General features: G+C 38.4%; 1 protein-coding gene and 1 pseudogene across 1 annotated transcript in view; both read left to right on the top strand.

The window, feature by feature from the left end:
• Positions 1–3,187: 3,187 nt before the first annotated feature.
• SLC30A9 (solute carrier family 30 member 9) overlaps positions 3,188–27,963 on the top strand; it is an 86,977-nt gene continuing 62,201 nt past the window's right edge. The window contains exons 1-2 of the mRNA XM_011227719.3: positions 3,188–3,422; positions 13,479–13,646. Coding sequence (XP_011226021.1) covers positions 3,311–3,422; positions 13,479–13,646 — 280 coding nt within the window. The 5' untranslated portion in view covers positions 3,188–3,310. The remainder of the gene's footprint in view (positions 3,423–13,478; positions 13,647–27,963) is intronic.
• On the top strand, positions 24,636–26,483 carry LOC105238577 (annotated as a pseudogene).

Below are 27,963 nucleotides of genomic sequence, written 5' to 3'. Positions count from 1 at the left end.
TCTGACCATGCCTGTACAGTGGGCACTGACATTCTTGGCCGTGGCCAGGTAGTCTCCCTTTCATCCGCACGTAAGCTGTTTTCTTTCTGAAGTGTTTAGGTGGGCAAGCTCCCTCTGCCCCCAATCCTGAACGCAAAAAACAACATGATGCCCACAAATATATGCATTCAAAATGAGATTTGTGTTCTTAGCATACCTCATGATAGAACCTCTCACTTTATTTTGCAATAGATTATCTAAGTCAATTTTCCAAATAAATGGCCAAGTTTGTCTCATGATCATAATTACTGTTTTCCCAAAGCAATAGACAAGGTGAAAGCAAGCAAGAGCCAGCTCAATTACAGAAGCAAATTCCTGAAAGATGTAGGAACTTCTTCAGAGTTCATAGAAAACCCTGCAGGTGTTGTGGTGTATGCTAATAATCAAATGACACTTCACTCCTTTCCTACTTCTATTTCCATCTCTCCGACTTAACAGTTATATTTAGTCATCTATTTATGTAACAAATCCTCTGAAACTTTATTTTTTGAAACTCAGTATCATGTTGATCATACGTAAAAAAAACCTAGGGACATACTCTCTTGACCTACATTTCAGGAAACAAAAGACCATGTCGTCATTCAAATCTTTTGAAAGACTTCGTATTTTCCTCCAAAGGATAAAACACACTGACTTAGAAAGTAACCTGTGGTGGTTAAAACCAAGATCTCTGCCTTATTTTCCTCATCTATAACTTGCGTAAGTGTTATGAATGAGATAATGCACACGGAGAGTGTGGTAATTAGTAAATGATCATATTATTACTAATATTATTTTTAAGTAAACTGTGTCCCAAATGTGGGGCTCAAACTCACAACCCCAAGATCTAGAGTCACATGCTCTACTGACTGAACCAGCCAGACACCCCTAATAATGTTACTATGTGAAATTATGTGTTTATTTTTAAATTTTCTGTCTCCTCTGATAGAAAATAAGCTCCGTGATACTGGAATCTTACCCATTTAGTACATACAGGATGCTGCCAAATGTGTCTGAAGTGGAGCAGTAAGGCAAAGTCTCTCGGTAAGGATGGCATTTCTTAAAGAATTTAGGGTCACAGGAAATTATCCCAAGGAACTCTAAAACTGACATTGCCTCAATTTTCAGCATTTGGGGAAATTCTGAGGACTGCCCAGCGGGACAAGTATATAATGACAATATAGGTGTAAACACCAAGAGAGCTGCAGAAGTATTTTAATTCAAGTCCATGGAGACCTTATTATTGGATAGAGCAACGTGAGGCTTAAACAAGATAACCCAGCATGATTTGCTTTATTCTTCAAATTTATTTGGCAAGTCAAGGCTTCTGGAGGTTTATCAAAATTAATACAGTATCCAAGTTAAGAAACCAGGGAGTACTTCAAGAATCCAAAGCAGGCAAGCATTATAGTGAAGGTCAATGGATATTTACATAAAATTAGAGCTAAGCCTTTATGTATTTTATAGAGTTGGATTTCTGTGAAAATCTATTTACAAGGAAGAGATAGGAACTTTCCAGTAATAGATATTTGGGTAATCTTGAGGTTATGGATATTTATGGCACAACATTTTTAAATGTCCACTTAATTTTTTCTTAAGGGAAGAAGGGAATCAAGTAAGTGGTGAAATTATTATTATTTTTAAAGATCTGTATTTATTTGAGCAGAGGGGGAGAGAGTGCTGCACCAGAGGGGTAAGGGGCAGGGGGGTAAGGCTTCCCGTGGGGCTCCATCCCACCATCCAGAGATCATGACCTGAGCTGAAATCGAGAGTGGGACGCTTAGGGGCACCTGCGTGACTCAGTAGGTTGGGCATCTGCCTTTGGCTCAGGTCCTGATCCCAGTGTCCTGGGATGGAGCCCCATCCAGCTCCTTGCTCAGCCCGGAGCCTGCTTCTTCCTCTCCCTCTGCCACTCCCCCATCTTGTGCTCTGTCCTCTGTCGCGCCGTCTCTGTGTCAAATAAATAAAAAAATCTTAAAAAAAAAAAAAAGCGGGACGCTTAACCGACTAAGCCACTGAGATGCCCTTACCAATTAACGTTTGTCATAGTAACTTTGTTTACCATTCTTGTGATAACTTCATCACTATGATTTCACTAATCTGGTTATCTCAATTAGCATAAAAGACTTGATTCTCTCAAAATTAGGAACATGCTAATTTATTTCCCTTTGAAATAGCTATTGTGTAGTAACATAGTTAAGCTACTCAGATTGATTTCAAAACAAACCACCATGCATTCCACTCTATTTGTTGTGCCAGCTATTGTTTTACCCCCTTGGAAAAAGCAACGTACAAAACCTAAGATTCCAGCATCCTGATGCTTATTTTCTATTCTGAGAGACAGAAAATTAAAAAAAATACACAGATAATTTCAAATAGCGATAAGCATTTTGAAGAAAATATACAATGCAACCCGACAGAGAATACCCAGACCTACTACATAGAGCCAGGGTTAAGGAAAGCCTCTCCCGAGTTTGCGCTGAGACCTGAACGAGCTGTCAGGGGTAAACACCACGGTGAATATTCTGGTTTCTTTCTGTCTAGAAACAGACTGACTCCTTTTCCGATGTCTGCACATCTCCGTTTACTCAGGCAAATCTTGAACATATGAAAGTCTTACTTTACTACATTACACACGAGAATCAGGTTCAGAGGTTAGCAAGGCATGTACTGATGCCAAAGTGAGTACTTGCTACACAAAGGTGTGTTACAAAGAGAACGACGTACTGTGGCAAGGTTCGGAGACTACTGAGTTCGGTATGTTAGCCGCCGCTTAGGCTCATCCAAGAAGGCTCCCGAAAGAGGTTAAGAAAGCCAGCATCCTTCCTTTCCACCTTTCTTCCCATTTCCAACACCTTCGCCCAAGTTTCGAGCTCAGAAAATAGGAAGGAGCAGGCAAATGCCGGAAAAGGCCCCGTCACTTCTCCCAAAGCTTTCCTAGCTGTTCAGATGAAAACAATTTACGCGATGATTTCTAACTACAGCGAAAGGATACAGATGCGGGCGAAAAACGGTGCTGACACCAAATGCCGACTGCAGCCACGCCCTGCCCGCGCCGACTGTTACGGTCTGCGGAGACAACGCCCCCCGATTTGGGCTCCTCGTCTACGTTACTTCCGCCGCCTGCGCTACCGGCGCAGATAAATGACGTTACCATTTCCGGGTCAATGAGGCCGCCTGCGGCGGCGCAGACGTGAGTGTTAGCGGGTGTCCAGTCTATGGAGTCAGTTGTTCCCCGCGGCGTTGCGGAGGCAGGAGGTGGTATCCGAGTGGGGGCCTTTGCCCCGCCAGGATGTTACCGGGCTTGGCCGCCGCCGCTGCGGCACACAGATGTAGCTGGTCCTCCCTGTGCCGGCTCCGTCTGCGCTGCAGGGCGGCGGCCCACGGCTCCAGCGAGCGCCAGGGTGAGTGTCCCGCTCCGGCCGCAGACTCCGCGGCAGCCGGCCTGGAGGAGCAGGCCGGGCTCGGCGCCTCGCCTCGGGCAATTCGCCCGCTTGCCCTTCCCCAACCCAGAACCTTCCTTTCGGGTCTCTGTCTTTGCAGTTCAGCCCGCCCAGCTGGCGGGGACTTCTGACAGCTTTCCCAGACCCTGATTTTGCCTAAGGCCCTAGCACGATTCCCACGGAAACTTGGCGGGTAGCTCCCGGGCCGGGTCGCAGACATGAAGCCAATCACCTTGTACCAGATAAGATGATACGTGCGCATCGCGGTGTCCCCCAGTGACAACCCCTCTCCCCTAGGCAATGAGAAATTGCGGAATCCTGTTAAGTGCCAGGATTTTTGGATTTCACCGACTCCCCTTCATTGAGCGCCTTTGGCTCAGTAGAATTTCTTGCCCTGCCTCCTTTTCCCATATTCCCAACTTTCCCCTCTAAATTTCATAAAAGGAGGGAGGGAGGGATGGGGGTGCTACTCATCATTTACGAATCATTCTTAAGTATGAGGTGGTGACCGTGCCACAGTCATTGAATGTGCCCAGTTTTGGATCGTAATGCAAAAGAACGAACTCTTCAGTTACGTTGAACAATCCTTTTGGTGAAAATGTGTTTACTGGAGCTGTAACCCAGAAAAAGGAGGTTGAAGAGAATTTTTATCCCTCTCCTTCAACATTCTTTTTTGACTCAAATTTAAGTTGTTCCACAGTTTCCAAAATAGCATTGAACTTGTAAGTTTTAGGCTTACCTACGTTTTTGCCATAGATTGGCATGCTGTAGCTTGACCCCTCGAGAACAGAGGGAAAAATACAGAACTAAATCCACTCCTAGTCTAATTCCTTAGATTCTTGAAGTTACAGAGTATTTACGGAAACATTTCCCAAAAATTCATGTTTGAAAAAATTTGTAGCATGTTTGTGGCCTGGCAATAGAAGTTAGAACTTATAGTCTAGTCATTCAAGTTTACAAGTAACATAGTGACGCCAGTGCTGTGCAGATAAATTAGAATATATTAATATCTTTAATTTGCAATAAATGTAAAAAGTGGCTCTTAAAATTTTAGAAGGGTTAATTTTAAAGTCATGTTCTGAGGCTTTTTGGTGGGGATAGAAAAGTTGAGTTTTTCTTTATTGGCAATATAGCTGGTTCTCTTATGAACAAAATGAATCTTCTGATTATACCGTACTCCAGAATCCCCAAGTAAACTTTCTAGCATAGTTGATTCTATTGACCAAGCAATTTTGGTCAATTAGGTATATTGGCTAAACTGCCTTCTAAGTTGTTAGAAAGGACTTGAAATAGTGTAATTTATAATTCCTATTCTCCGTAGCTGTCATCATGCCAAAAATTATGTACTCTTTGTCTCATCCGCCTGTGAACCACAGATAATAAGTACCTATTTTTTCAGTCAGAATGACTTTGCAAAGTTCTTTGGAATGTTTATCACCAGAAAATTAAAATGTGTTTTCACACTTAACATATAGTAGGTTTTAAAAATAACCTTCTTTGTGAAAATTTAGTTCCAATAGTAACTGAAACAATTTTTAAAAGGGCAGCCATTATGGTAAAATTTAAAAAGCATTTAGAAAAAGGTTACTATTTAAGTCAGATGCATGTAAGAAGGAAAGGATATTTGAAGAACTGTTGGGAAAAAAATCTAAGAACAAATGTTTTGGTTTGTCAAGAAATAAAGTTTATGCTTCTAAAACTCCTGTATGGCCGAGGGGGTAAACTTAGAAAGAGTAAGGAGAGAAAGAAACCTTAAGGGAAACAGTTGCTTTATCTGCATACTTAAAAATGAGAAATGCCTATACCCTGAAAGCTCAGTTTAAAGGTGAAAAGGAAAATAGTATTGTAGAGCCTCACTATCCAAAAGAAAGATAACGTGAGCCATGTATGTAATCTTGGGTTGTCTGATAGCCATATGTGAAACAGTAAAAACAGATAGTTAATTTTAATAATATTTTATCCAGTATATTCAAAATATTTCAATATGTAATCAGGATAAAAATTGAGATATTTTACATCATCCTTTTGTACTAAATCTTTGAAGTCCAGTGTGTATTTTATATTTAGCACATTTTAGTTCAGAATAGCCACATTTCAAGTGCTCAGTGAACAGTGACTATTATATTGGACAGGGCAGTTATAAAATTAGTATCCCTAATTTATGAAGAATTCTTACAAACCTGTGTATCTTCCGGGGGTGGGAAAAGGGTGAAGGAAATGAATGAGTTCATTAAGGAATTCAAGTGGCCAATAAAATGTGAAAATGTACCATACTTACCAATAATCATAGAAATGTAAGTTTAAGGATTTGCTATTCATCGCCTGTCTCATATTGGCTAAGTTTTTCATAATGATACCTCATAGTGAGGGTTCAGGAAAGCAGGAACTCTTTTTTTCTATTGATTGGGACATATAGTTGAACAATGTTTTGGAGGTCAGTTATTCTTTTATGAAAAGAACTTTAGGGGCGCTTGGGTGGCTCAGTCGGTTGGGCATCTGCCTTCAGTTCAGGTCATGATCACAGGGTCCTGAGATGGAGGAGCCCTGCATCCAGCTCCTTGCTCAGCGGGGAGCCAGCTTCTCCCTTTCCCTGTGCCTGCTGCTCCCCCTACTTGCGCGAGCTCTCTCTCTGTCAAATGAGTGAATAAAATCGTTTAAAAAAAAAAAAAAGAACTTTATGCTAAGTGAAATAAGTCAAGCAGAGAAAGACGATTATCATATGGTTTCACTTATTTGTGGAACAAAAAGAATAGCAGGGAGATCATTAGAAGAAGGAAGGGATAAATAAAGGGGGGAAAACAGAGGGGGAGACGAACCATGAGAGACTATGGACTACAGGAAACAAACAGGGTTTCAGAGGGGTGGGGGTGGAGGGGTTGGGCTAACCTGGTGATGGGTATTAAGGAGGGCACGTATTGCACGGAGCACTGGGTATTACATGCAAACAATGAATCATGGACCACTACATCAAAAGCTAATGATGTACTGTGTGGTGACTAACATATCATAATTTAAAAAAAATAATAACTTCAAAGGTTTATACTTTCTGACTCAGTGATTCTATTTTTTTTTTAAAGGTTTAAACCAGGGATTGGGGAGGGGTGGGGCAGAGACAAGCGGACTCTGCACAGAGCCTGACGTGGGGCTTGATCCCAGAACCCTGAGATCATGACCTGAGCCAAAGGCAGACACTTAATAATGACTGAGTCACCCAGGTGCTGCCACTGCCCACCGCCCCCCCCCCCGTGATTCTATTTAAAGTTATATAAAGAAATAAATCAGACAGGTATTACAGTGTATAACAAGTTCATTATTCATAGTGACAAATTGATAAGATTTATAGAGAGTTGGAAACTGAAATATATTATGGTGCCTTAATTATGGGCTGGTGATATATGCAACATTAAAAAAAATCAGTTTAGAAGAATAGTGACTTAGGAAAATGCTATTATACTATTAGGTAAAACTAGAAAAAAGTACAGTTAAGAATATATACTGTGATATTAACAGTAAGTTTCTCTAGAAAAATTTTTTTATTAACTTTGTGTTTTTCAATCTATAATGAACATAATCCTCTTAAATGATAAAAATGTGACTTAATTTCTATAGTAAATATTTCCTTTTTAAGTTTCTCTCATTTTGCATAGAGCACTTATTTTATTTTTCATCTATTTATACCTTGCTTCATTTGGCAAAAATTTGAGATGGGAGGATGCTCCTTTAAGTACAGCATACCAAATTAACAGTAACATGTTTTTGTTTAAATCTGAGGTTAATGGAAGTGTAGTTTTAAATAAGAAGATAAAGTTTTGTATTTTATTTTTGTCTCTAATCTGACAAGAATTTTGTTTTGTTGTGCCTGCCACCCCCAACCTCTCCCCCCTTGAATGACTAGCAATAAAAGACCGTTTTGGCAGGCTGACACCATGATCCTATGTAGTTCAAGTTAATGATAGGATTTTTAACTGTAAAATTATGCTAACTATACCATGTGCCTCATAACTTTCAGTGAGTGAGGTTCAGTTCAGCCAAGAGGTCCAGGGCATTGTTGTTCCTGATGCTGTGGTGCTGAACAAGACAAACGTAGTATCCAACTTTACTTGGCAGACACCAGGAGTGGGAAAACATGTCTAAATGCTGTAAAACAAGTAAATTGGGTGATGGGCTAGAAAGTAGCTAGCAGAGGCCATTTCATTAGGTACGCTGAGAGAGCGGTGACTGAGTCAAGTCTTGAAAAATGAAAATGAGCAAGCCCGGTGAAGAGCAATCCAGGTAGAGCAAACAGGAACCCTAAAGACCAGACTAATAGTATTCAGGAGCAGAAAAGCAAACTGCTGGGCCGTAGGTAAGGGGGGGTAGGGTATGAAATGAAGTTTGAGAGGCATTGGAGCCTTTTATGCCATACGTTTAAAAGGCAATATTTTAAAAATCCCAGTCTGACTATGTGGAAAATGGGTTGGAAAGGAGAGCGTGAATTAAAGAGATCATTTGGGAGTTATGTAGGCAGAGAAGGCTGTGTCTAGGCCATGGTAGTTAGCAGTGAAGATGGAGAGAAGTAGATGGTTTTTAGGTATGTTTTGGCATATAAATTATACAACGTGATAATACAGGTAAAGTATTTTGGACAGTGGCAATTCGTATACCCTCAATATATTAGATATTGTTGTTTTTACTTTTTTAAAGCAAATATTAACAAGAATTAAGGGCAGTAGAGATGTATACCAAGAGGAAGTGCAGGAAGCTGCCAGTATCTCATATTCTTTACTTAAAAAACCCCAAAAAACAAAAAACAGGACTTCCCTGTTGCTGGATAAAAATCGCATCAGCGGTAGTCCTCTAGGCTGAGCTACTTGATCTAGGTCACACTTTTGCTTGGTAGATGATTAGGCACAAAAGGTTTTTCTGCATCTTTGGCTAGCCGAAAGCATTAAAGTAAACTAGATAGTGTTAATATTAGTAGTAATAATAATAGAAGTAATTTGGCAATGACTACATTCTTAGTTTTTAAAAATTTAGGCATTTTTGAAAATACAGAAAAGTGTAAGTCATGGAGTAAAAATTATGCGTAATCTAGATATTTCACCAGTCACATTTTTTTTAAGTAGGCTCTGCACTCAGCGTGGGACTCAAACTCACAAACAAACCCGAGATCAAGGGTCACATGCTCTACTGACTGAGCCAGCCAGGTACCCAGGCTAGGCACATTTTTCATAGTTGAAATCCCACTGTTATTTTTTCTCATCCTTTTTTTTTTTTAATGCAACATTATGAATATTTTCCCGCATTCTTAAAAGATTTAAATGTATATACAATGAAAATATAGGGACCTCTCATAACTTATTTTTCTATTAGGAAACATGTAAGTTGTTTCCAGTTTTTGCCATGATAAATATTACCACGAAGAACAGTTTTTGCATTTTATATTATTGTGTATTTAATGGGCCCAGCAAGCTCCTGCTGTGCTCCTTTGCTTATTATTGTGTATTTTAAGTTCACACTAACCTCTTACATAATTAAGTGTAACAATGATTTAGTTTTTGATATGTCAGTGCTTTAGGAATTTGGGGGAGAAACTACTGAAATAGTCTCTGATCTTTAGAAGACTTAGGCTACCAATTTGACTCTAGTCCTTAAATTAGCCAGTAAGAAAACAGTACAAACTGCAAGAAATCTTTTTGTTTGTTTTTAGTTATAGTTATTGCAGAAGCAACATATGCAGTAGACAGAATTGTCAGTTTGCATGAGACAAAAAGTTCTTGTGTTGTTTGTTGTCTGAAAAAGAAGGCCACATTCCCTCTGAAAGCCAGAGTAGGTGGTAGGTGACAAACCAGATAGGAGAGAGAGGGCAAGTGCTTATCAGCAGTGATTGTTAGGAGCTACAGACACAATAACAGTAAAATAAAAGCAAGAGAAGATCGTTGTAACTAGACTGACAAGTAAGAGTCTCTCCGCAGTCTTGGTGAAGAAATAGCTCGTATATATACAGCAATGAGAAGTCCTTGTCCAAGCCCATAGAATAGTGAGCGCCAAACTCTCAAAGATTAATCTTCTGTATGCAGCTTATTTTAGATGTCACCTTGAGGAAAGGGTATATTAGTGGTGGGTAATATATATATATATTTTTTTTTTTTACTATTTTTCTGCCTCCTAGAATTAATGAATTCAATAATTGATTAAAAAGTGGTTGTTTCTTTCTTTTTTTTTTTTAAGATTTTATTTACTAGAGAGAGCAAGCACAAACAGGGGAAGCGGCAGAGGGAGAGGGAGAAGCAGGCTCCCCGCTGAGCAGGGAGCCCAATGCTGGGCTTGATCCCAAGACCCTAGGATCATGACCTGAGCCGAAGGCAGTCGCTTAACTGACTGAGTTACCCAAGTGCCCGTGCATTTCTTTTTTTTAAATGGTTGTGTTTCTGTTACTATGTGTTAGATATTATATTTGTTTTATTGAATCACATGTAGCCCTGTATAATTTTAGAGTATAAAATGTTAAAGAAGGTAATGTATTCAAGTTTTGTGCAATTTTTGATCTTGCATTAATGCTAAATGTGTACTTTTAAAGTTGTTGATACCTGAAATTCTACTGAAGTTAAAAATTAAGGACATTTCAAAACAGCTAGCAAGGAAGATAGTGTCAAGAAAATGCAGGAGTTAATTTGAAGAGACCTTCTGGCCAAAAATAGGACAGTTTGATCATTAATCAGAATGACTAAGTGGATTGAAATATATCAAATAATGTTTAAATGTATGAAATAATGATACATACACAAATTAATGTGTCACTACTTAAGGATGGTAGGTAGTGAACTCAGTATTTTGAGAACTGATAAATAAGGAGAGAATTTAGCCTAATTTACCTATATGAACTATACTGCTAGGTAACCAAGTAAATGTAGGGAATTTTCTTTTTTTGAAGTAGTCTGACAAATGAAGAAGTGGTAAAATCTGAATATCACCATCTTTTTTTTTAAGATTTTATTTATTTATTTGACAGAGAGACAGGCATTGAGAGAGGGAACACACGCAGGGGGAGTGGGAGAGGAAGAAGCAGGCTCCCAGTGGAGGAGTCTGATGTGGGGCTCGATCCCATAACGCCGGGATCACGCCCTGAGCCAAAGGCAGACGCTTTACGACTGAGCCACCCAGGCACCCCTGAATATCACCATTTTATAACCACCTAATGGATAAATGGTTCTGGGCATTGAACAACAGCAGACACTACACAAATAATGAGACAACCAAATATGTGGTTCCTGATGAAACAACTTATCACTGCCTTTTTTTTTTTTTTAAAAGTAGGATCTGTGTCCAGCATGGGGCTTGAACTCATGACCGTGAGATCAAGAGTTGCTTAGCTCTACCAGCTGAGCCAGCCGGGCACCCCAGAACTCATCACTGCTTAATAAGTAGTGTTGTTCTAAAAGAATCAGAATTTAGATAAAACCTTTACATCCACTGATTTATAGAACATATAGAAGAACAGGTTAAACAACACCATGGGAATTAAGTCAGCAAAATGCAGACTGGAAAACTACCAGGACAAAAATTTAGGGCAAACAACTTGGTTTCTTCAATGTAAAAATGGCTCTTAAAAAAAAACATCCTGGGGGCACTTGGATGGGTGGCTTAGTCGGTGAAGTGTGTGACTCTTGATCTTAGCTCAGGTCTTGATCTCAGGGTTGTGGGTTCAGGCCCTGTGTTGGGCTCTGTGCTAGTTGTGGAGTCAACTTAAAAAAAAAAATCCTGTGGCGTACAGGAAATTTAAAAGACATCTCAATCAGCAGTAGTGTGTGGATCTTACTAGGATCTGTTCACACATAAGAATTCTAACACTTTTAACAGTTGGAACTTGAGGATATTTAATGATATAAGGCATTGTTTATTTTGTTGTAATGGTAGTTTGGCTGTGTTTTAAAAAGTTCTTGTCTCTTAGAATGCATACTGAAAAATTTATGAGTTAAATTATTTTATGTCTCAGGGGCGCCTGGGTGGCTCAGTCAGTGAAGCATCTGCCTTCTGCTCGGGTCATGATCCCAGGGTCTTGGAATTGAGTTCTGCGTTGGGCTCCTTCCTCAGCGGGAAACCTGCTCCTCCCTCTGCCTGCTGCTCCCCCTGCTTGTGCGTGCTCTCTCTCTCTCTGACAAAAAAATAAATAAAATCTTAAAAAACAAAATACTTGTTTGTTGTCTGAAAAGTAGTTTCTCTTTAAACACTTCAGCACAGTCTCCATAAAAGCATTTGATCAGCGGGTGAAAAAAAGCATGGGTGGCATATTGCCTTTGTTAGGTGATAGTCACAAAAGATACTTTGAATAGGACTGACAAGTCAGAACACCAGTGGCCATGGTAAACAAGATGCTTTTCTGGAGGGTGAGTTTCTTAGGAAAATTTGCTTTAGCCCTTGCTTTACAGATTTGTCTAGTAGGCTACAGATTTTAATGTGCAAGGAGGTACATTGTTATATTTGCTTTACTTTAGAGTAAGCCTTTAAAAAATAGAGGCAAATGACCAAAAACATACTGGGCCTTCAACAATTACTTGCCAAATAAGTGAAACAGTCAGGAAGTTTTTCAAAAAAAGTTCCAAGCCTGAAGCTTGAGTGAATATACTGCTTTATGTTCCTCATGCTTTTCGATTTATCTTTGACATTCATGATAACTTATGTTCCTGATGAATTCTCTGAGTCATTAAGACAAGTTTTATTTTCCTGATTTTGGAAGGCATATATCTGTACATGCACATACATGAGTTAATATTTTTGGAAGATCATTATTAAGCAGTTACAAAGTTTCACCCTTGGGGCGCCTGGCTGGCTCAGTAGGTAAAGCACGTGACTCTTGATCTCCGGGTTGTGAGTTCAATACCCAAGTTGGGTATAGAGATTCCTTAGGGGAAAAAAGAAAGAAAAAGTTTCAGCCCTTAAATGCTTAACTCTCTATTCTCAGGAAAAACTTGATTATCTCTAATGATATAACTTCATTATTTCACCTAACACTTGAAAAAATATGTAGATTATTCACAAGGTATTCAAGGTCTAGTACTCATAGTAAAAAAAAAAAAAGGGTCACAGGAGAGTAGAGACAGATTTAGTTTTCTGCCACTTCAGTGCAAGTGTGGAATATATTTTTCTTTGGTATTGCAGCCCTCCAAAGCCCACAGTCAGCCAGATGCAGCCGCTGAAGTGCTTTGTAATTAGTCTTCTATTCTTCTCTCAATTAGAATTCCTATATACTGAGGAATCTCACCAAATGTTGATCTAATTATCTGATTAAAAAAATCAGTGACAGTATGAATGACTGATTAATATAATTCACTTATTGATTATGAAATGAAAGGAATAAATCTCTAACTAGCAGAAGAAGGACATAGGGTAATTTTGAGTAGGAAGTCCTCCTTACCTCCCCCCTCTCAGAGTTCTCTATTCTGAGAAGTACATTATGCCAACATTTTTTTAACATGCAACAAGCATACAAAATAAAAAGTATTCTATGTCAGAGATGTTTCAGAAGAGGTGAATAATAAGAATGTCTTACCTGATTTTACATATTTTAAGTTTCCAGGGGCTCCTAGGTGGGCTCAGTGGGTTAAACATCGCACTTTGGCCCAGGTCATGGTCTTGGGGTGCTGTTATCGAGCTCCGTGTCAGGCTGCACGAGGAATCTGCTTGTCCGTCTGCCCCTCTGTCTGCTCTTGCTCATGTGCGCTGTCTCTCTCTCTTTCCCTCAAATAAATTAATAAAATCTTTTTAAAAAGACACTTAAAAAAGTTTCCCATATAAATAAATTTACAAATTAGAGAATAGGAATGTTATCATTATTTTTTCTTTACAAAATGTAGCCCCCATACACCTAGGGATCAGTGAAACACCTCTATAGAAAGGGTGGGTGCATTTGGGTATTTAGCAGAATGAAAGTTTTATTGTTATTCTGTAAAATTACTCTCTTTTTAATAGTGGGTATGTTTTATTGGGTATAAAATCTTTGTTGTGAGTTTGTTTGAAATTAATTTTTTTTTCTTGTAGAATGGCAGAATTTAGTGACATTGGGAAGTTTTTCAGACACGGTTCGCTGTAGTCACCCATATATTTATACACTGAGTCAAGTGAAGTCATACTCCACAAATGTTCAAAAAGAAGGACAGGGATCACAGACTCTCAGAGTGGAAAAAGTACCATCATTTGATGAAACAGGTATGTATAAATCTTTTAAAATAAATTATTTTTCTGTTGACTCAAATAGCTTCTGTAAGATTATTTGTCCCTAGAATGTTTGATAGAGCTTATGTACAAAACTATCTGAATTAGTGTTTACTTTGTGGAAAGCTATTAAACTGCTAATTTACTTTCTTTTAATTTTTCTGCTTTTGACTCAGTTTTAGTAATTTCTATTTTTTTTTGGAAGTTTGTCCACTTAATCTAAAATTTTAATTTATTGGCATTAAGTCCATAATAGTCTCTGTATACTCTTAGCAGCATATATAGTTATAGCCTTTTTTCCCCCCATTCTTAATAGTGTTTGTCATTTTCTTGATTAATCTTGCCAGAGCTCTGTTCATTTTTTTATTTTTTCAAGTAATATTTTTTTGCCTTGAACATTTATATTGTATGTTAGTTTCCTGTTTTGTTAATTTTTATTCTTAACTTAATTATATCCTCCTGCTTTCTTTGTGTTTATTCTGTCATTCATTTTTAAATTATCAGGTATCTGTTTTGTTCATTAATTCTGAACCTTCCTTCTCTTCTAAAATAAGCATTTAAGCCATGATAGCCTTGATGGATTTGGCAGTCTTCTTTAACAGTTCTCCCTAAAATTTTGCTTTATATTTTTTGAAGCTTTGTTATTAGGTACATAAACATTTAGAATCATTACATTACACTGATGAATTACACCCTTTTTTTTTAATGTAACAACTCTTTTTTTTTGGGGGGGGGGGTAATATCGCTACCAGATTTTATTACTATTTGCCTGGTATAAATTTTCCCATCCTTTGACTTTAACCTTTTTTGTCCTGATTTGATAATCTTTGTCTTATAATTGGAAATTCAGTCTGTTTACATTTACCGTTATCACTGATATGTTTGGGCATATTTCTGCCATTGTATCATGAGCTTCCTTGAGGGTTTTTTTTTTTTTTTAATTTCTTTTTTGCCTTTAAAAACTTTTTTGCTTTTTTCTTTTTCTTTTTTCTCATTGCATTATCCTCTCTCCCCCATATGCACACACATACATGCACTTGTTTGGGAGTTAGATACTCTATGTACTTCCAAGTCTAAAGGTAATTAAAAAGTTTGCATTTTTTTCTGAAAAATATAAAGAACTTAGAATGCTTTAATTCTGGTCACTTGCTCCCAACTTACATGCTTTATTGGCTAGTATTTTGTGTCTGTTCTGCTCTTTCCCTTCTATACAATATACATTGTTATTTGTTCAGATTTCTCTAAAATCTTTGTTAACCATCTTTTCTTATTTCTCTGGTTTTTCTGTCTGATATGCATCCTATACAACTTCCTTTAGGTGAGGATCTTTATGGTAAAGGTTCATTTAAGATGTTATTCCAGTGTCTTTTGGCTTCTCTTGCTGTTGAGAAGTCACATGTCATGCTTTTGTTCTCATGTCTTTTCTATTTTATTGCTTTTTAAATTTGATTAACTTTATTTTGAGAGTCTTTTTCTTTGGTGTAAACTGCAATCTTACTAGGTATGTATTTCTGTATACTAGGTATGTATTTCTATGTATTTATACTGCTGAGATTTGTTGGGCTTCTAGGATCTAGTCTACAATTCTCTGTCACTTTCTATTACCTTTTCTCAGTTCTCTCTCTCTTTCTCTCTCTCTCTCTTTTTTTTTTTTTTAAAGATTTTATTTATTCATTTGAGAGAGAACATAAGCAGGGGGAGAGGGAGAGGGAGAAGCAGACTCCCTGCTGAGCTGGGAGCCCAAACTGGGGCTTGATCCCAGGACCTGGAGATCATGACCTGAGCCAAAGGCAGATGCTTAACTATCTGAGCCACCCAGGCACCCCTCTCTCTCTCTCTCTTTTTTTTATTTCCTTATTTATTTGAAAATTTATTTGAGAGAGAGAGAGTGAGCAAGTGCAGCGGGGAGAGTCAGAGGGAGAGGGAGAGAGAAACTCTAAGTAGATATGGAGCCCGATATAGGGCTTGATCTCATGACCCTGAGATCATGATCTGAGCTGAAACCAAGAGTCGGACACTTAACCGACTCTGCCACCCAGGTGCCCCTTTGCTCATTTATTTTTAAGTAATCTATACACCCAGCATGGGGCTCGAACTCTCAACCCTGAGATCAAGAGTCACATGCTCCACTGACTGAGCCAGTTCTCAGTTCTTTTATCTCTTTTTGGAACTCTAATTAGAATTGTGTTAGATTTTCTTGCTTTATTTTCCATGTTTCTAAACCTCTCTGTCATATTTTGTATTTCTTTATCTTTCTGGCCTGAATTCTGGATTATTTTCTTAGGTCTGCCTAGTTTGCTAATTCCTTTGTTAGTTTGCCTCTGATCTACTGGTTGATATGTGTGTTGGGTTTTTAATTTCAGTGATTATATTTTTCATTTCTAGAAATTGTTTATTTTTCACCTTGCTTATTTGTTCTCTTGTTCCTTATGTTTTCAAACTCCTGTTTTATTACATACCATATTAAACATGTCTATTTTATATTCTTTTTTTTTTTTTAAAGATTTTATTTATTTATTTGACAGAGAGAGGCAGCGAGAGAGGGAACACCAGCAAGGGGACTGTGAGAGGGAGAAGCAGGCTTCCTGCCGAGCAGGGAGCCCGATGCGGGGCTCAATCCCAGGACCTTGGGATTGTGACCTGAGCTGAAGGCAGATGCTTAACGACTGAGCCACCCAGGCGCCCCTATTTTATATTCTATAAATGAAAATTCTGTCTGAAATTTTTTGGTTCTTACTATATTATCTTTTCCTGTGTGCACTCATTCATGATGCCACATCTGTGTTTTTTAATTGAGAGTTGTTCATTTTCCATGTAGTTTTATATTTTGGAACTATTTGAAGTCTCTCTGGATTGAAGATGCACTCCTGCTTAGAGTTTGCTTCTGCCTCTGTTAGCTGCTAGAAATACAGCTTGGGACCAAATTAACTTAAATTCTTCGCTCTAGACTTTTTAGACCACTTTGGTAGCATGAATTCAGACTGCAAACTTGTGTGAGGGCTGACTTAGCCATATGTTTTTCATCCCCACTATTTAACACCGAAGGAGAGGTTGGCATGCTTTCTTGCTGTTCCCTTCTGTGTGTATTTTTTAATTTTTTTTAGTTCACAGCTATACTGTCTGTCTAGCTTTTTTTCTGGGTGTCCCTGTTAGATGTTCCATCTTGAATAGAATGTAGTCTTGTTATCTGGTCTGTCATGCCCCTAGCAGCAATGGAAGTAGAAGCTCAAAGACTGTAAAAGTCAACAGAAATCTCAGGGGCAAGATTGGCTTTGGTGTTCTTACTTATTCTGTAGAGGTTCTGCTTTCCTTTTGTTTTTGCCCTCTTTGCATCGTTTTTTGAAAAGATTTTGTTAAGGGTATCTAGTCTGCTGTGCAGCATTAAAATGAAGGCCTTTATTCACTAATTTATTCAAGAAGTATTTATTTTTAAGGATTTTATTTATTCATTTGGAGATGGAACAGGGGGAGGAGCAGAGGGAGAGGGATAAGCAGATTCTGCCTTGAGCGCAGAGCTGGACTTGGGGCTCAATCCCACGTCCCTGAGATCATGACATGAGTCGAAATCAAGAGTCGGATGCTCAACTGACTTAGTCATGCAGGCACCCCAAGATGTATTTATTGAACACTTTTTATATGGCAGCAAAATAGAATGACTCTGAGTTTATTACTAAAACAGAGAATTACTAAAACAAAGTTAAGCAAACAAATATAATACTGTATAGTAAATACTGTGATGGAGGAAATACTGTATGCTGCAGGAGCACTTAGAGGGGTATTGAACTGAGTCTTGAGTGGTTGAGAAAGTTTTCCATGAGGAAATGTTATCTAACTAGGGACCTAAAAGAAAATTAGGTATTGGTGTGATGAATGGTAGAGAAAGAAGGTAAAACTGCAAGTAATTTAGTGTGATTAGATTAGTGAATACAGGACCTGGTGGTGATGTTGGTAGTTTTGAGAGCACAAAGGATATCAGGAGGTAAACAAAATCAGATCAGATTTTTGTTGAGGAGTTTGGACTTTTTTTCCTAGGCAGTGGGAATCTTTTAGAGTATTTTAAGTAGAGTAGTGCTTGATCAGGTTTAAAATTTTAGAGAGATAATTAGTTGCTGACTGGAAAACCGATTAGAAAGGAAGGAGACTGAGAGCAGTAACACAAGTGAGGGTCTAGACTAGGTTGGTTAATGGCAATGCTTTTTTTAAGTGAGTAGTTGAACTGGAGATTTAGGGGCTGAATAATTAGGACTTGGTGATTGAATTTAGGGAGAAGAGGATCAAGTAAAGCATGGTGCCTGGTTACTGACTGGATTGGATGATTGTGTAGATGATTCATTGATTTCTAAAGTTGGGAATACCAAAGCGAGAGTGTATTTTAATGAGAAGATGGTGATTTAGTTTGGACATCTGAATTGTAGGTGCCTCTGTGACATCTTAACAGATGACTGGTAGGCAGTTGGGTATGCTACTTTTCTGCTGTGAGACATCATCATCTCTTGGCTGTATTACTGCCTTCTCCCTGGGATCCTTCCTTCCGCTCTCTTTCATGCTCATTATGTTTCAGCCAAACCAGTCTTCTTTTGGTTCCTAGTAAATACAAACCTTGTTCTCATTATAGGGCCTTTGTTCTAGGTGCTTTCTCTTTCCAAGGTGTCCTTCTACACATGGCTAACCCCTTCCGGTCATTTACATCTTTGTTAGAATGTCAACTCTGCACAAAGTCATTCTTTAATCACTTCATCTAAAGTAGCCAACCACTCAGTCGGTTAAGCGTCTGCCTTTGGCTCAGGTCATGACCCCAGGATCGAGCCCCGTATGGGGTCCCTGCTTAGCAGGGAATCTGCTTTTTCCTCTCCCTCTGCCTGCTTGTGTACGCACATGCACGTGCCCTCTCTTTCTTTCTCTCTCTCTCTCAAATAAATAAAACCTTTAAAAAAATAAAGCAGCCACCCAGTCAGTCTTTAATATTAGCCTAATTTTAATTCTCTGTGTAAGTAGCAGTTAATACTGATTGATATTTTCAATATTTCTTTTACTTATTCTTCATCTACTACTTGTTTCCAAAGCCCCATGGAGAGCAGGAGCCTTAGTGCCTAGAGCAGTGGTTTGCCCATAGGGGTTCAATAAATATTTGTAAATGAGTGACTTCAGAGTTCTAACTTGGGGAGAGATTTGGGAGTAGTTATTAGCTATACCCAGGACAGCTGAAATCGTGAGTGTGTTTGAGACAGTACAGGAAGGGAGTTCAGAATGAGGAGGTAAGATCTTCTAGTACAAAAATGCCCAATGAATAAGGGTCAGATGGAAGAGGAGAAACCTGCAAAGACTACTTGAGGAGCAGCCTGGAGACATAGGAGAAAAACCAGTGAAAATATGGTGTCAGAAGAAGAGAATGTTTGAGGAATACTAAACATTTCAAGACTACCTTTTCTTTAGTTGGATGTCTTTCACAGGGGACTATCTCAGAGATTCCTGGAGAAACCTGTGCTTGTGTTTTCAATGCCTATGTTTTCATCCTTTTCCCTAAGCCCCATCCTCCCTTTGGGCTTAGTGTGCAGTTTTAGGCAATTTGGTGTCTTTCCCTTGTGATGATGGAGAACTGCAGGAACGAATATTGATTGAGAGTTTGATGTTAGAAGATGAAGGGATGGAGAGTGTAATGAGTCCCTCAGTTCCAGAAATAACCATATTTATTGGAACATAGAAATGGGAAGAGAAACAAGTGAAGAAATAATATAATTAAAGGTAAACTATGTTATAATACACTTCTGAGGTGAACATAGACTCAGGCAAAAGTACTTAATGTTGGTTCTGCTATAGGAAATGCTTGAAATTGAAATCCATGACGAGGTTTCTTTTTTCTCTGCTGACTGCAATCAAAATGTTAGTTTATTTTCTTATATTAGAAATACATTGTTTATTCATGGTTTTATTTTGGGCTCAATTTTTCAGAATTTGCTTAGGCCAAATTAGAATTTGTTAGCCATTAGATAGACAGCAAGTAAATTGCTTGATTGAAAGATAATTTGTATATTTAAGGATTTGAGATTGACTTTTGAATAATTCAAATCACATGGTAAAGTCAGGAACAGCTCATTAAGAGGCAGAGACTTGCTAAGGAATCCTTAAATTTTTAAGGAGCATTCAGATGTTTTAAATTTTAGTAAAATTAGTTTTAATTTTGCTAATGACAGCAGATGTGTGGCAAACAGCCAGGAGTTGAGCTTTTAGCAAGTGTCTAGAGATATTCATGGATAGACTGTCTAGTTATTTATTGAAATCATAAGGATTCTACTCCAGTGACACAGTCTAAGTTAAGATGTTGGTGTGCAAAATAAGTATTCATACATGTGTTTGAACCATTTACTAGCATTTCTTGTTTATGATTCTTAGCACTATATTATTAGTAGCATCTAGAGAAAAATATCCAGAAATACCATTCTTAGAACAACTCATTTCATGTGATGTGGTTGAATTACTTTGATCATTGTGGAAAAGAGGGTCTCAAGCTTTTGACAATAGATTTTAGTTGTTCAGATACTAGGTGAGTTTTGAAAGCTTTTCCTTCAGGTTTGTCTGCCCTACTCTACTCTCTCCCAAAACAAAATTTTAAGAAATTGATATATAGATTTTATAAAGATGTTTTAGAATTTGCAAATAAAGATAAACAAAATATTATTGAATTGTTCAATGTCAAATGTTACAAGTTGTAGTTATTAGTGTGTCTTAAATTCATTTATTATTTTTTTAAAAAATATTTTTATCTATTTATTAAAGAGAGAGCACAAGTGGGCAGAGGGGCAGATGGAGAGGGAGAAACAGACTCCCTGCTGAGCAGGGAGCCAGATGCGGGGCTTGATCCCCGGACCCTGGGATCATGACCTGAGCTGAAGGCAGACGTTCAAGAGACTGAGCCACCCAGGCACCCCTTAAATTTACTTTTTTATTTTTTAAGTAATCACTATACCCAACGTGGAGCTTAAACTCACAACCCTGACATCAAGGGGTTCATGCTCTACTGACTGAGACAGCCAGGCACACCTAAATAGGCGTGTTTTTAATGTTATCTTTAATTTTACCAATATATTATCATAACCTACTTAGGATTTGATGGAAAGTTTTGGATTCTGGGTATATGTTTTAGTTATCAAAACATAATATAACCTGTTAAGTCATTTCACTAAAAAATGGCTTTCACTAAAAAAACCCTAGGAATATACTAAAAATTAGATGTAAGATTTTTTGTTTCATTTTTTTTATTTTTGAAGATTTTATTTATTTTGGTGCACATGTGTGTGAGAGAGAAAGAGAGAGAGGAGCAGAGGGAGGAGAAGCAGACTCTCTGCTGAGCAGGGAGCCCAGTGCTGGGATCATGACCTGAGCGGAAGGCAGGTGCTTAACCAACTGAGCCTCCCAGGCGTCCTTTGCTTTTATTTCAAAGAGAGTTTTGCCTTTGTTAGTGCCTAGTCTGTTGACATTTAATTTATCCTTAAAAGCCTTGAAGAAAGGTAAATCAGTGGCTAAGGCAGAAATTCTGATCAAGATGGCATTGTGAATAGATGCTTTGAGGTATCTGTTCTACTTCTCCTTGGAGTGATAAATAAAATATAGAAAGAGAAAACTGAAGAAACAGCTGGACTCAAAAAAAGATGTGCTATGTCCAAGGAGTGTAACAGAAGGTGCTGGATTCTGGTCTGTAATCAGGCATTAGCAAACAGTGGTTTGGTTTGGTTAGGGTAATGGATCTACAGGTGCTACATGCGTAGCCAGGTGCTGGAGTCAGACTCATTGTTTGAACTTAGCCAAACTGTGGAAGGAGCCGAGATGCCCTGTAACAGATGTATGGATAAAGAAGATGTGGCCCATACATACAATGGAATATTACTCAGCCATCAGAAAAGATGAATACCCACCATTTGCATTGACATGGATGGAACTGGAGGGGATTATGCTAAGTGAAATAAGTCAAGCAGAGAAAGACAATTATCATATGGTTTCTCTTATATGTGGAACATAAGGAATAGCATGGAGGACATTAGGAGAAGGAAGGGCAAAATGAAGGGGGGGGGAATCAGAGGGGTAGACGAACCATGGGAGATGGTGGACTCTGGGAAACAAACTGAGGGTTTCAGAGAGGAGAGGAGTAGGGGAATGGGTTAGCCTGGTGATGGGTATTAAGGAGGGCACATATTGCAGTGAGCGCTGGTTGTTATACGCAAACAATGAATCATGGAACACTACATTGAAAACTAATGAAGTACTGTATGGTGACTAACATAACAATAAAAAAATAATAAAAAATTGTAAAAAAATGAACTTACCCAAACACTGTTATATAGGAGGCTGAACTAGTCTCTTTCATTTGTTATGTGAGGCTTTGTCTTGTAGGAGGCTGTAGGGTAGGGAGGCGAGGGAAAAACAGGAGCTGGAACCTACTGTTTGCTGGTTTGGAGACTGGATAGAAGGGTGGGAATTTCAGACTGGCAGTAGGAAATCTAGTTTAAGACAGAAGGATCAGATTGAGTTTTGAGCACTAAAGCATGAGAAGGAGAGTGAGAGGATATATCCTATTCAGAATAAGATTGTAAATTCCAAAATTTAAAAGTACACAAAGGATCATATTGAAATATAAATTTCAAATCAGCACATTATACACCTTAAACTTATAAAATCTTTTTTTTTTTCTTTTTAAAGATTTTATTTATTTGACAGAGACACAGCGAGAGAGGGAACACAAGCAGGGGGAGTGGGAGAGGGAGAAGCAGGCTTCCCACTGAGCAGGGATCCTGACGCAGGGCTCAATCCCAGGACCCTGGGATCATGACCTGAGCCGAAGGCAGACGCTTAACGACTGAGCCACCCACGCACCCCTAAACTTATAAAATCTTATATGTCAGTTATATCAATAAAAAAATAAAAATACAGGAAAAATCGTAGTTGTAAGAAAGCCAACAAAATCAAATGTGTATTAACTGTAGGTGATTCTAAAATAAGTTTAATATCCTCAAAAAAATAAATGAAGTATTCATATTTTGAAATAAACTGGCAGAGTAAAATCAGAACAAATAAATCTGGAAAAGAGCCAACTAGAAATCTTAGAAATGAAAGTGTATGTAGTCATTAAAATAAAAATTTAATAGATTAGGGGCACTTGGGTGGTGCAGTTGGTTATGTGTCTGACTCTTGGTTTTGGCTCAGGTCATGATCTTCGGATCCTGGGATCGAGCCCTGCATTGGGCTCAGTGTGGGGTCTGCTTGAGTTTCTCTCTCCCTCTCCCCTACCCCTTCCGCTCATTCTCACTCTCTAAAATAAATAAATAAATAAGTAAATCTTTTTTAAAAAGTTTAAGAGATTAAATAGTCATCATCAAGTAGAGGATTAGTACATTGAAATTGACCCTCAGTGTGCATAGGAAAGCAAAAAGATTTAAAAAAAAAAAAAATGAAAAGGCATTTAAGAGGCATGAAGCTCTAGCCTACATTTAATAGGCTGTTTCAGAGAGAATAGAGAAATGGTGGAGAAGCATATAAAGTGACGATAAGAATTTTTGAGATTTTGTCAAAATAAGAATCTTCATATCAAAAGTACACTTTGAATACCAAGCAGGTTAAGTAAAAAGAAATTCACAGATTTAAAAATGAAAGCAAAAACAAGAAACAGCCCAACTTAAAAGCTTCCAAAGAGAAAACTGAAAATGCTGTCAGTCCAGTTGTTGCTCTTTTGAGGTAGACTTTTTATCTGTCATAATATGCAGAAAACTCAGGGAGGAGTGATTTGGAGTAACATCTATGAAAGGGTAAAAGGAAAAATGAATGTTACTTTAGAATTTTACACTGATCTAAATAACCAGTCCAGAGTGAAGGTAAAATAAAAATATTTCACATCTAGAAAGATGAATGTCATTTACTATTAACCCACCCACATTAAAAAAAGAAACTTAAAGTATGTATTTGTGTAAGATACAGAGTAAACCAGAGGGAAAAAAGCATTTGAGGGGCGCCTAGGTGGCTCAGTAGTTTAAATGTCTATCTTCGGCTCAGGTCATGATCCCAGGGTGCTGGGATCGAGCCCTGTGTCGGCCTCCCTGCTCAGCTGGCCTGCTTCTTCTCTCCCTGCCACTCCCCCTGCTTGTGTGTGTGCTCTCTCTCTCTCTCAAATCTTTGAAAAAAAAGAAAAAAGCATTGGGATGTAAAAGAGACCATGAAGAGCAAGAAAGGGATAAAATGTGTGGGTAAAATTAACTATTGATGATAAAAACAAGAACAGCCTTTTAAAATATTAAATGCTAAAATTTTAGTCAAGAATAATAAGATCAAAGAAGCTTTCCGTGATTAAACTTTTTTTTTTTTTAAAGATTTTATTTATTTATTCGACAGAGATAGAGACAGCCAGCGAGAGAGGGAACACAAGCAGGGGGAGTGGGAGAGGAAGAAGCAGGCTCACAGCGGAGGAGCCTGATGTGGGGCTCGAACCCATAACGCTGGGATCACGCCCTGAGCCGAAGGCAGACGCTTAACCGCTGTGCCACCCAGGCGCCCCCGTGATTAAACGTTTTCTTTCTTGTTTAGAGGAAAGTTGAGATACTGAATAACTTTCCAGATTAGAAAGATTTTACAGGAAAGTATATTAAATTTTTAAGTGGAATCTTAAAAGAAATATAACAAATTTCAGACCATCATAGGGAATGGGGCGGGAAGAAGGTGTAGATAACTTTATCAATCTAACAGATGGCAAGAAAGGCAAAATAAAAATAAAAGCAAAATAAAGAAAAACAGATGCAAACTGAAAACAGTAAAATGGCAAAAGTCCAAATGTACCACTACTCAAGTAGTCAGATTTCATGGTGCTGCATGTCATTTAAGTACACTGATAAACCTAAATATGTGGAAACACTTTTTATTTTAATACAAGTTTTCAAAGACGTGTTCTGGATCCTCTGCTATCTCAGCTGCTAGAGTTCTTTGCTCTTAGGATTATCCTTTTGATCTGCTACACCAACATTTTCTTTCTCTTCATCATTCTCATCTCTATTAAAATACAACTTTGGTAATGCAGAGTTTGACTGCCATTTCCTCCGTGAAGGCTTTACTGCCAAGGACATTCTGGACCAAAAAATTAATGAAGTTTTGTCTTCTGATAATAAGGATGCCTTCTACATTGAAGACCTGGGAGACATTCTAAAGAAACATCTGAGATATAAAAGCTCTTCCGTGGGTCACCCCCTTTCATGCATTCAAATGCAATGATAGAACCATAGTGAAGACCCAAGCTGCCTTTGGGACAGGATTTGACTGTGCCAGGAAGACTGGAATACAATTGGTGCAGAGTCTAAGGGTGCCTTCAGAGAGGATTATCTGTGGAGATCCATGTAAACAAGTGTCTCAGATTAAGTACATTGCCAGTAATGGAGTCCAGATGATGACTTTTGCATAGTGAAGTTGAATTGATGAAAGCTGCCAGGGCACATCCAAAGGCAAAGTTGGTTTTGCGAATTGCCACTGATGATTCCAAAGCAGTCTGTCTCAGTGTTAAATTTGGTGCCACACTCAAAACCAGCAGGATTCTTTTGGAATGGGTGAGAGAGCTAAATATTGATGTCATCAGTATCAGCTTCCACGTGGGAAGTGGCTGTCTGAGCCTGAGACCTTCGTGCAGGCCATCTCTGATGCCTTCTGTGTCTTTGACATTGGGAACTGAGATTGGCTGCAACGTGTATCTGCTTGATATCAGTGGTGGCTTTCCTGGATCTGAGGACGTAAAGCTTAAATTTGAAGAGATCAGCAGCGTCATCAACCCAGCACTGGACAAGTATTTCCTGTCAGAGTCAGACTCGGGATCGAGAATCATAGCTGAGTGCGGCAGATATTATGTTGCAGCAGCTTTCATGCTCAGTTAACGTCATTGCCAAAAAACTCGTATTAAAGCAACAGACAGGGTCTGATGATGAGGATGAGTTGAGTGAATAAGCCTTTATGTATTACATGAATGATGGAGTATATGGATCATTTAATTGGATCCTTTATGATCATGCACATGTGAAGCCCCTTCTGCAGAAGAGACTGAAACCAGAGGCGAGGTACTGTTCAACTAGCATATTGGGACCAACATGTGACGCCCTTCATCACATTGTTGAGAGCTGTGATTTGTCCAAGATGCATGTGGGCAGTTGGATGCTCTTTGAAAACGTGGGTGCTCACACTGTTGCTGCTGCTTCTGGTGGGTACCAGAGGCCCACTATGTACTATAAGATGTCGGGGCCAGCATGGCAACTGATGCAGCAAATCCAGAACCATGACTTCCCACCCGAAGCGGAGGAGTAGTACGTCAGCCCTCTGCCTGTGTCCTGTGCTTGGGAGAGTGGGTGAAGCATCCCCTGTTGCCAGGGGGATGCTTCAGCCAGAATTCACGCGGAGGTGCCCCTCCTGTAGCTGTTAACTTTGAGTTTAGCTTGAATGGTGGGATGTGGGGGGACCATTTAACTTAATTACTGCTAGTTTTGAAATGTCTTTGTATGTAGGGTTGGCACAGATGCAGCAATATGGAAGGCTAGGAGATGGGGTCAGCTATCTGTGTTCCTGTGGAAACTATTTGAATATTTGTTTTTATAGGATTTTTATTCACTTCTCAAACATGCCACTGAAGAGTGCCTCAGCTGCTGGGCAATCATTTATAGCTTACACATTGGCAGAATGGGCCAAAAGCTTAGTGTTATGACCTGTTTTAAAAATAAAGTATCTTGGGGTGCTTGGTTGCCTCAGTCAGTTGGGCGTCCTACTCTTGGTTTTGGCTAAGTCATGATCTCAGGGTTCTGGCGTCAAGCCCTGCGTTGGGCTCTGCACTTAGTGTGGAGTCGTCTTAGGATTTTTTTCCCTCTTCTTCTCCCTCCCCCTCTGCCCCTCTTCCTCATAAATCTTTAAAAAAAAAAAAGTGTTTTGAGGAGTACCTGGCTGGCTGAGTTGGTGGAGCCTGCAACTCTTGATCTCTTAAGATAGAGAAATCTGTTTTAAAAAAAAATCTTGAAATAAAAAAAAAAACACAAGAAAAACCAAAGTGACTATCCTGAATTTTCTGCTGATTTCTAGAAAAGAGAATAGTTTGAGATATTTGTATGTATCTCTAATTGTTTAGCTTGTTTTTATACTTTAGTGTGTGATAACTTATTGGGTGTATGCTTTTGTGATTTACTTTTTTCATTAAATTTTACTAAGCTTTATCCTAACAGTGTATGTGTCTGGTTCATTAATTTTTGTGTAGATAATTAGAGTAGGTACTTTTGACGGTTGTGTGAATTAAATGAGTTGATAAATGTGAAGTGCTTAGAATAAATAGTGGTTGTCACATAGTAAAGGCTCAAAGAAAGATAACCATTATTATATTTATTATGTTCACTACTGTATAAAATCTGTGACTAAAACATGGGCTATCTGTCTTTTCTCATGCTTATGTACATTTGGGTTTCCAGTTTGAAGCAACAGAACAGTGCTGCTCTGAAACACTCATACACTTTTCTCCTTGTACTCTTGTGCACGTTCCTATTAAGTCAAATATATTGGCTTAGAAGTTGAATTTTGCTAGGTCATAAGCTATGCTTATGTTCAGCTGTATCAGATAATGGCAACTTGCTTAGCAAGGTAATTGTGCCTGTTTTTATTTCCACCGCAGTGTATGAGTTCCTATTGCTCCGTATCCTTGCCAACATTAGATATTGATACATTTTTTCATTTTTTCTAATCTGATGGTTGTAAAATGGCTTCTTGTGGTTTCGTTTGAATTTTGTCCATAATGAGGCAGCCATTTCTTCATATGTTTATTGGTTAATTGTATTTCCTTTCCTTCTTATTCTTGTCTTCTCTATTTTTCTAACGAGTTGTCTTTTTCTTGTTGATATGGAGGAATTCTTATATATTGATAGTTATCCTCTGTTGATCCTATTTGTTAGAAATATCTTCTCCCAATTTGAGGCTTTTCTTTTTCTTTTTTTTTTTTTTAAGGATCTTTTGATGGACAGAAGTTTTGAATTTTAATTTCATTTTTTCTTGTTTAAGAAATCTGTCTCTAGCTAAAAATATTCTCTGTTGTTGTCTGTTAGGCCTGTAAATGCCTTAACATGTAAGTCCTTAATCCACCTGAAATTGGCTGTTTATGGGGTGAGATAGGTTTAATTTTTAATTTTTATCTAATTATTCATTTATTTTGTGGGGGAGGGAATTGTACAGTTGTTGCAGTAACCACTTGGTAGTCATCCTTTCCTCATTGAATAATATCTCTAGAATTGGGTTGTTTTTTTTTTTTTTTAAGATTTTATTTATTTGA

The sequence above is a fragment of the Ailuropoda melanoleuca genome, chromosome 11, assembly GCF_002007445.2.
Source record: "Ailuropoda melanoleuca isolate Jingjing chromosome 11, ASM200744v2, whole genome shotgun sequence".
NCBI lineage: Eukaryota > Metazoa > Chordata > Mammalia > Carnivora > Ursidae > Ailuropoda > Ailuropoda melanoleuca.
The sequence above is the reverse complement of the archived record's forward strand: the minus strand, read 5'-3'. Positions and strand labels throughout refer to the sequence as shown.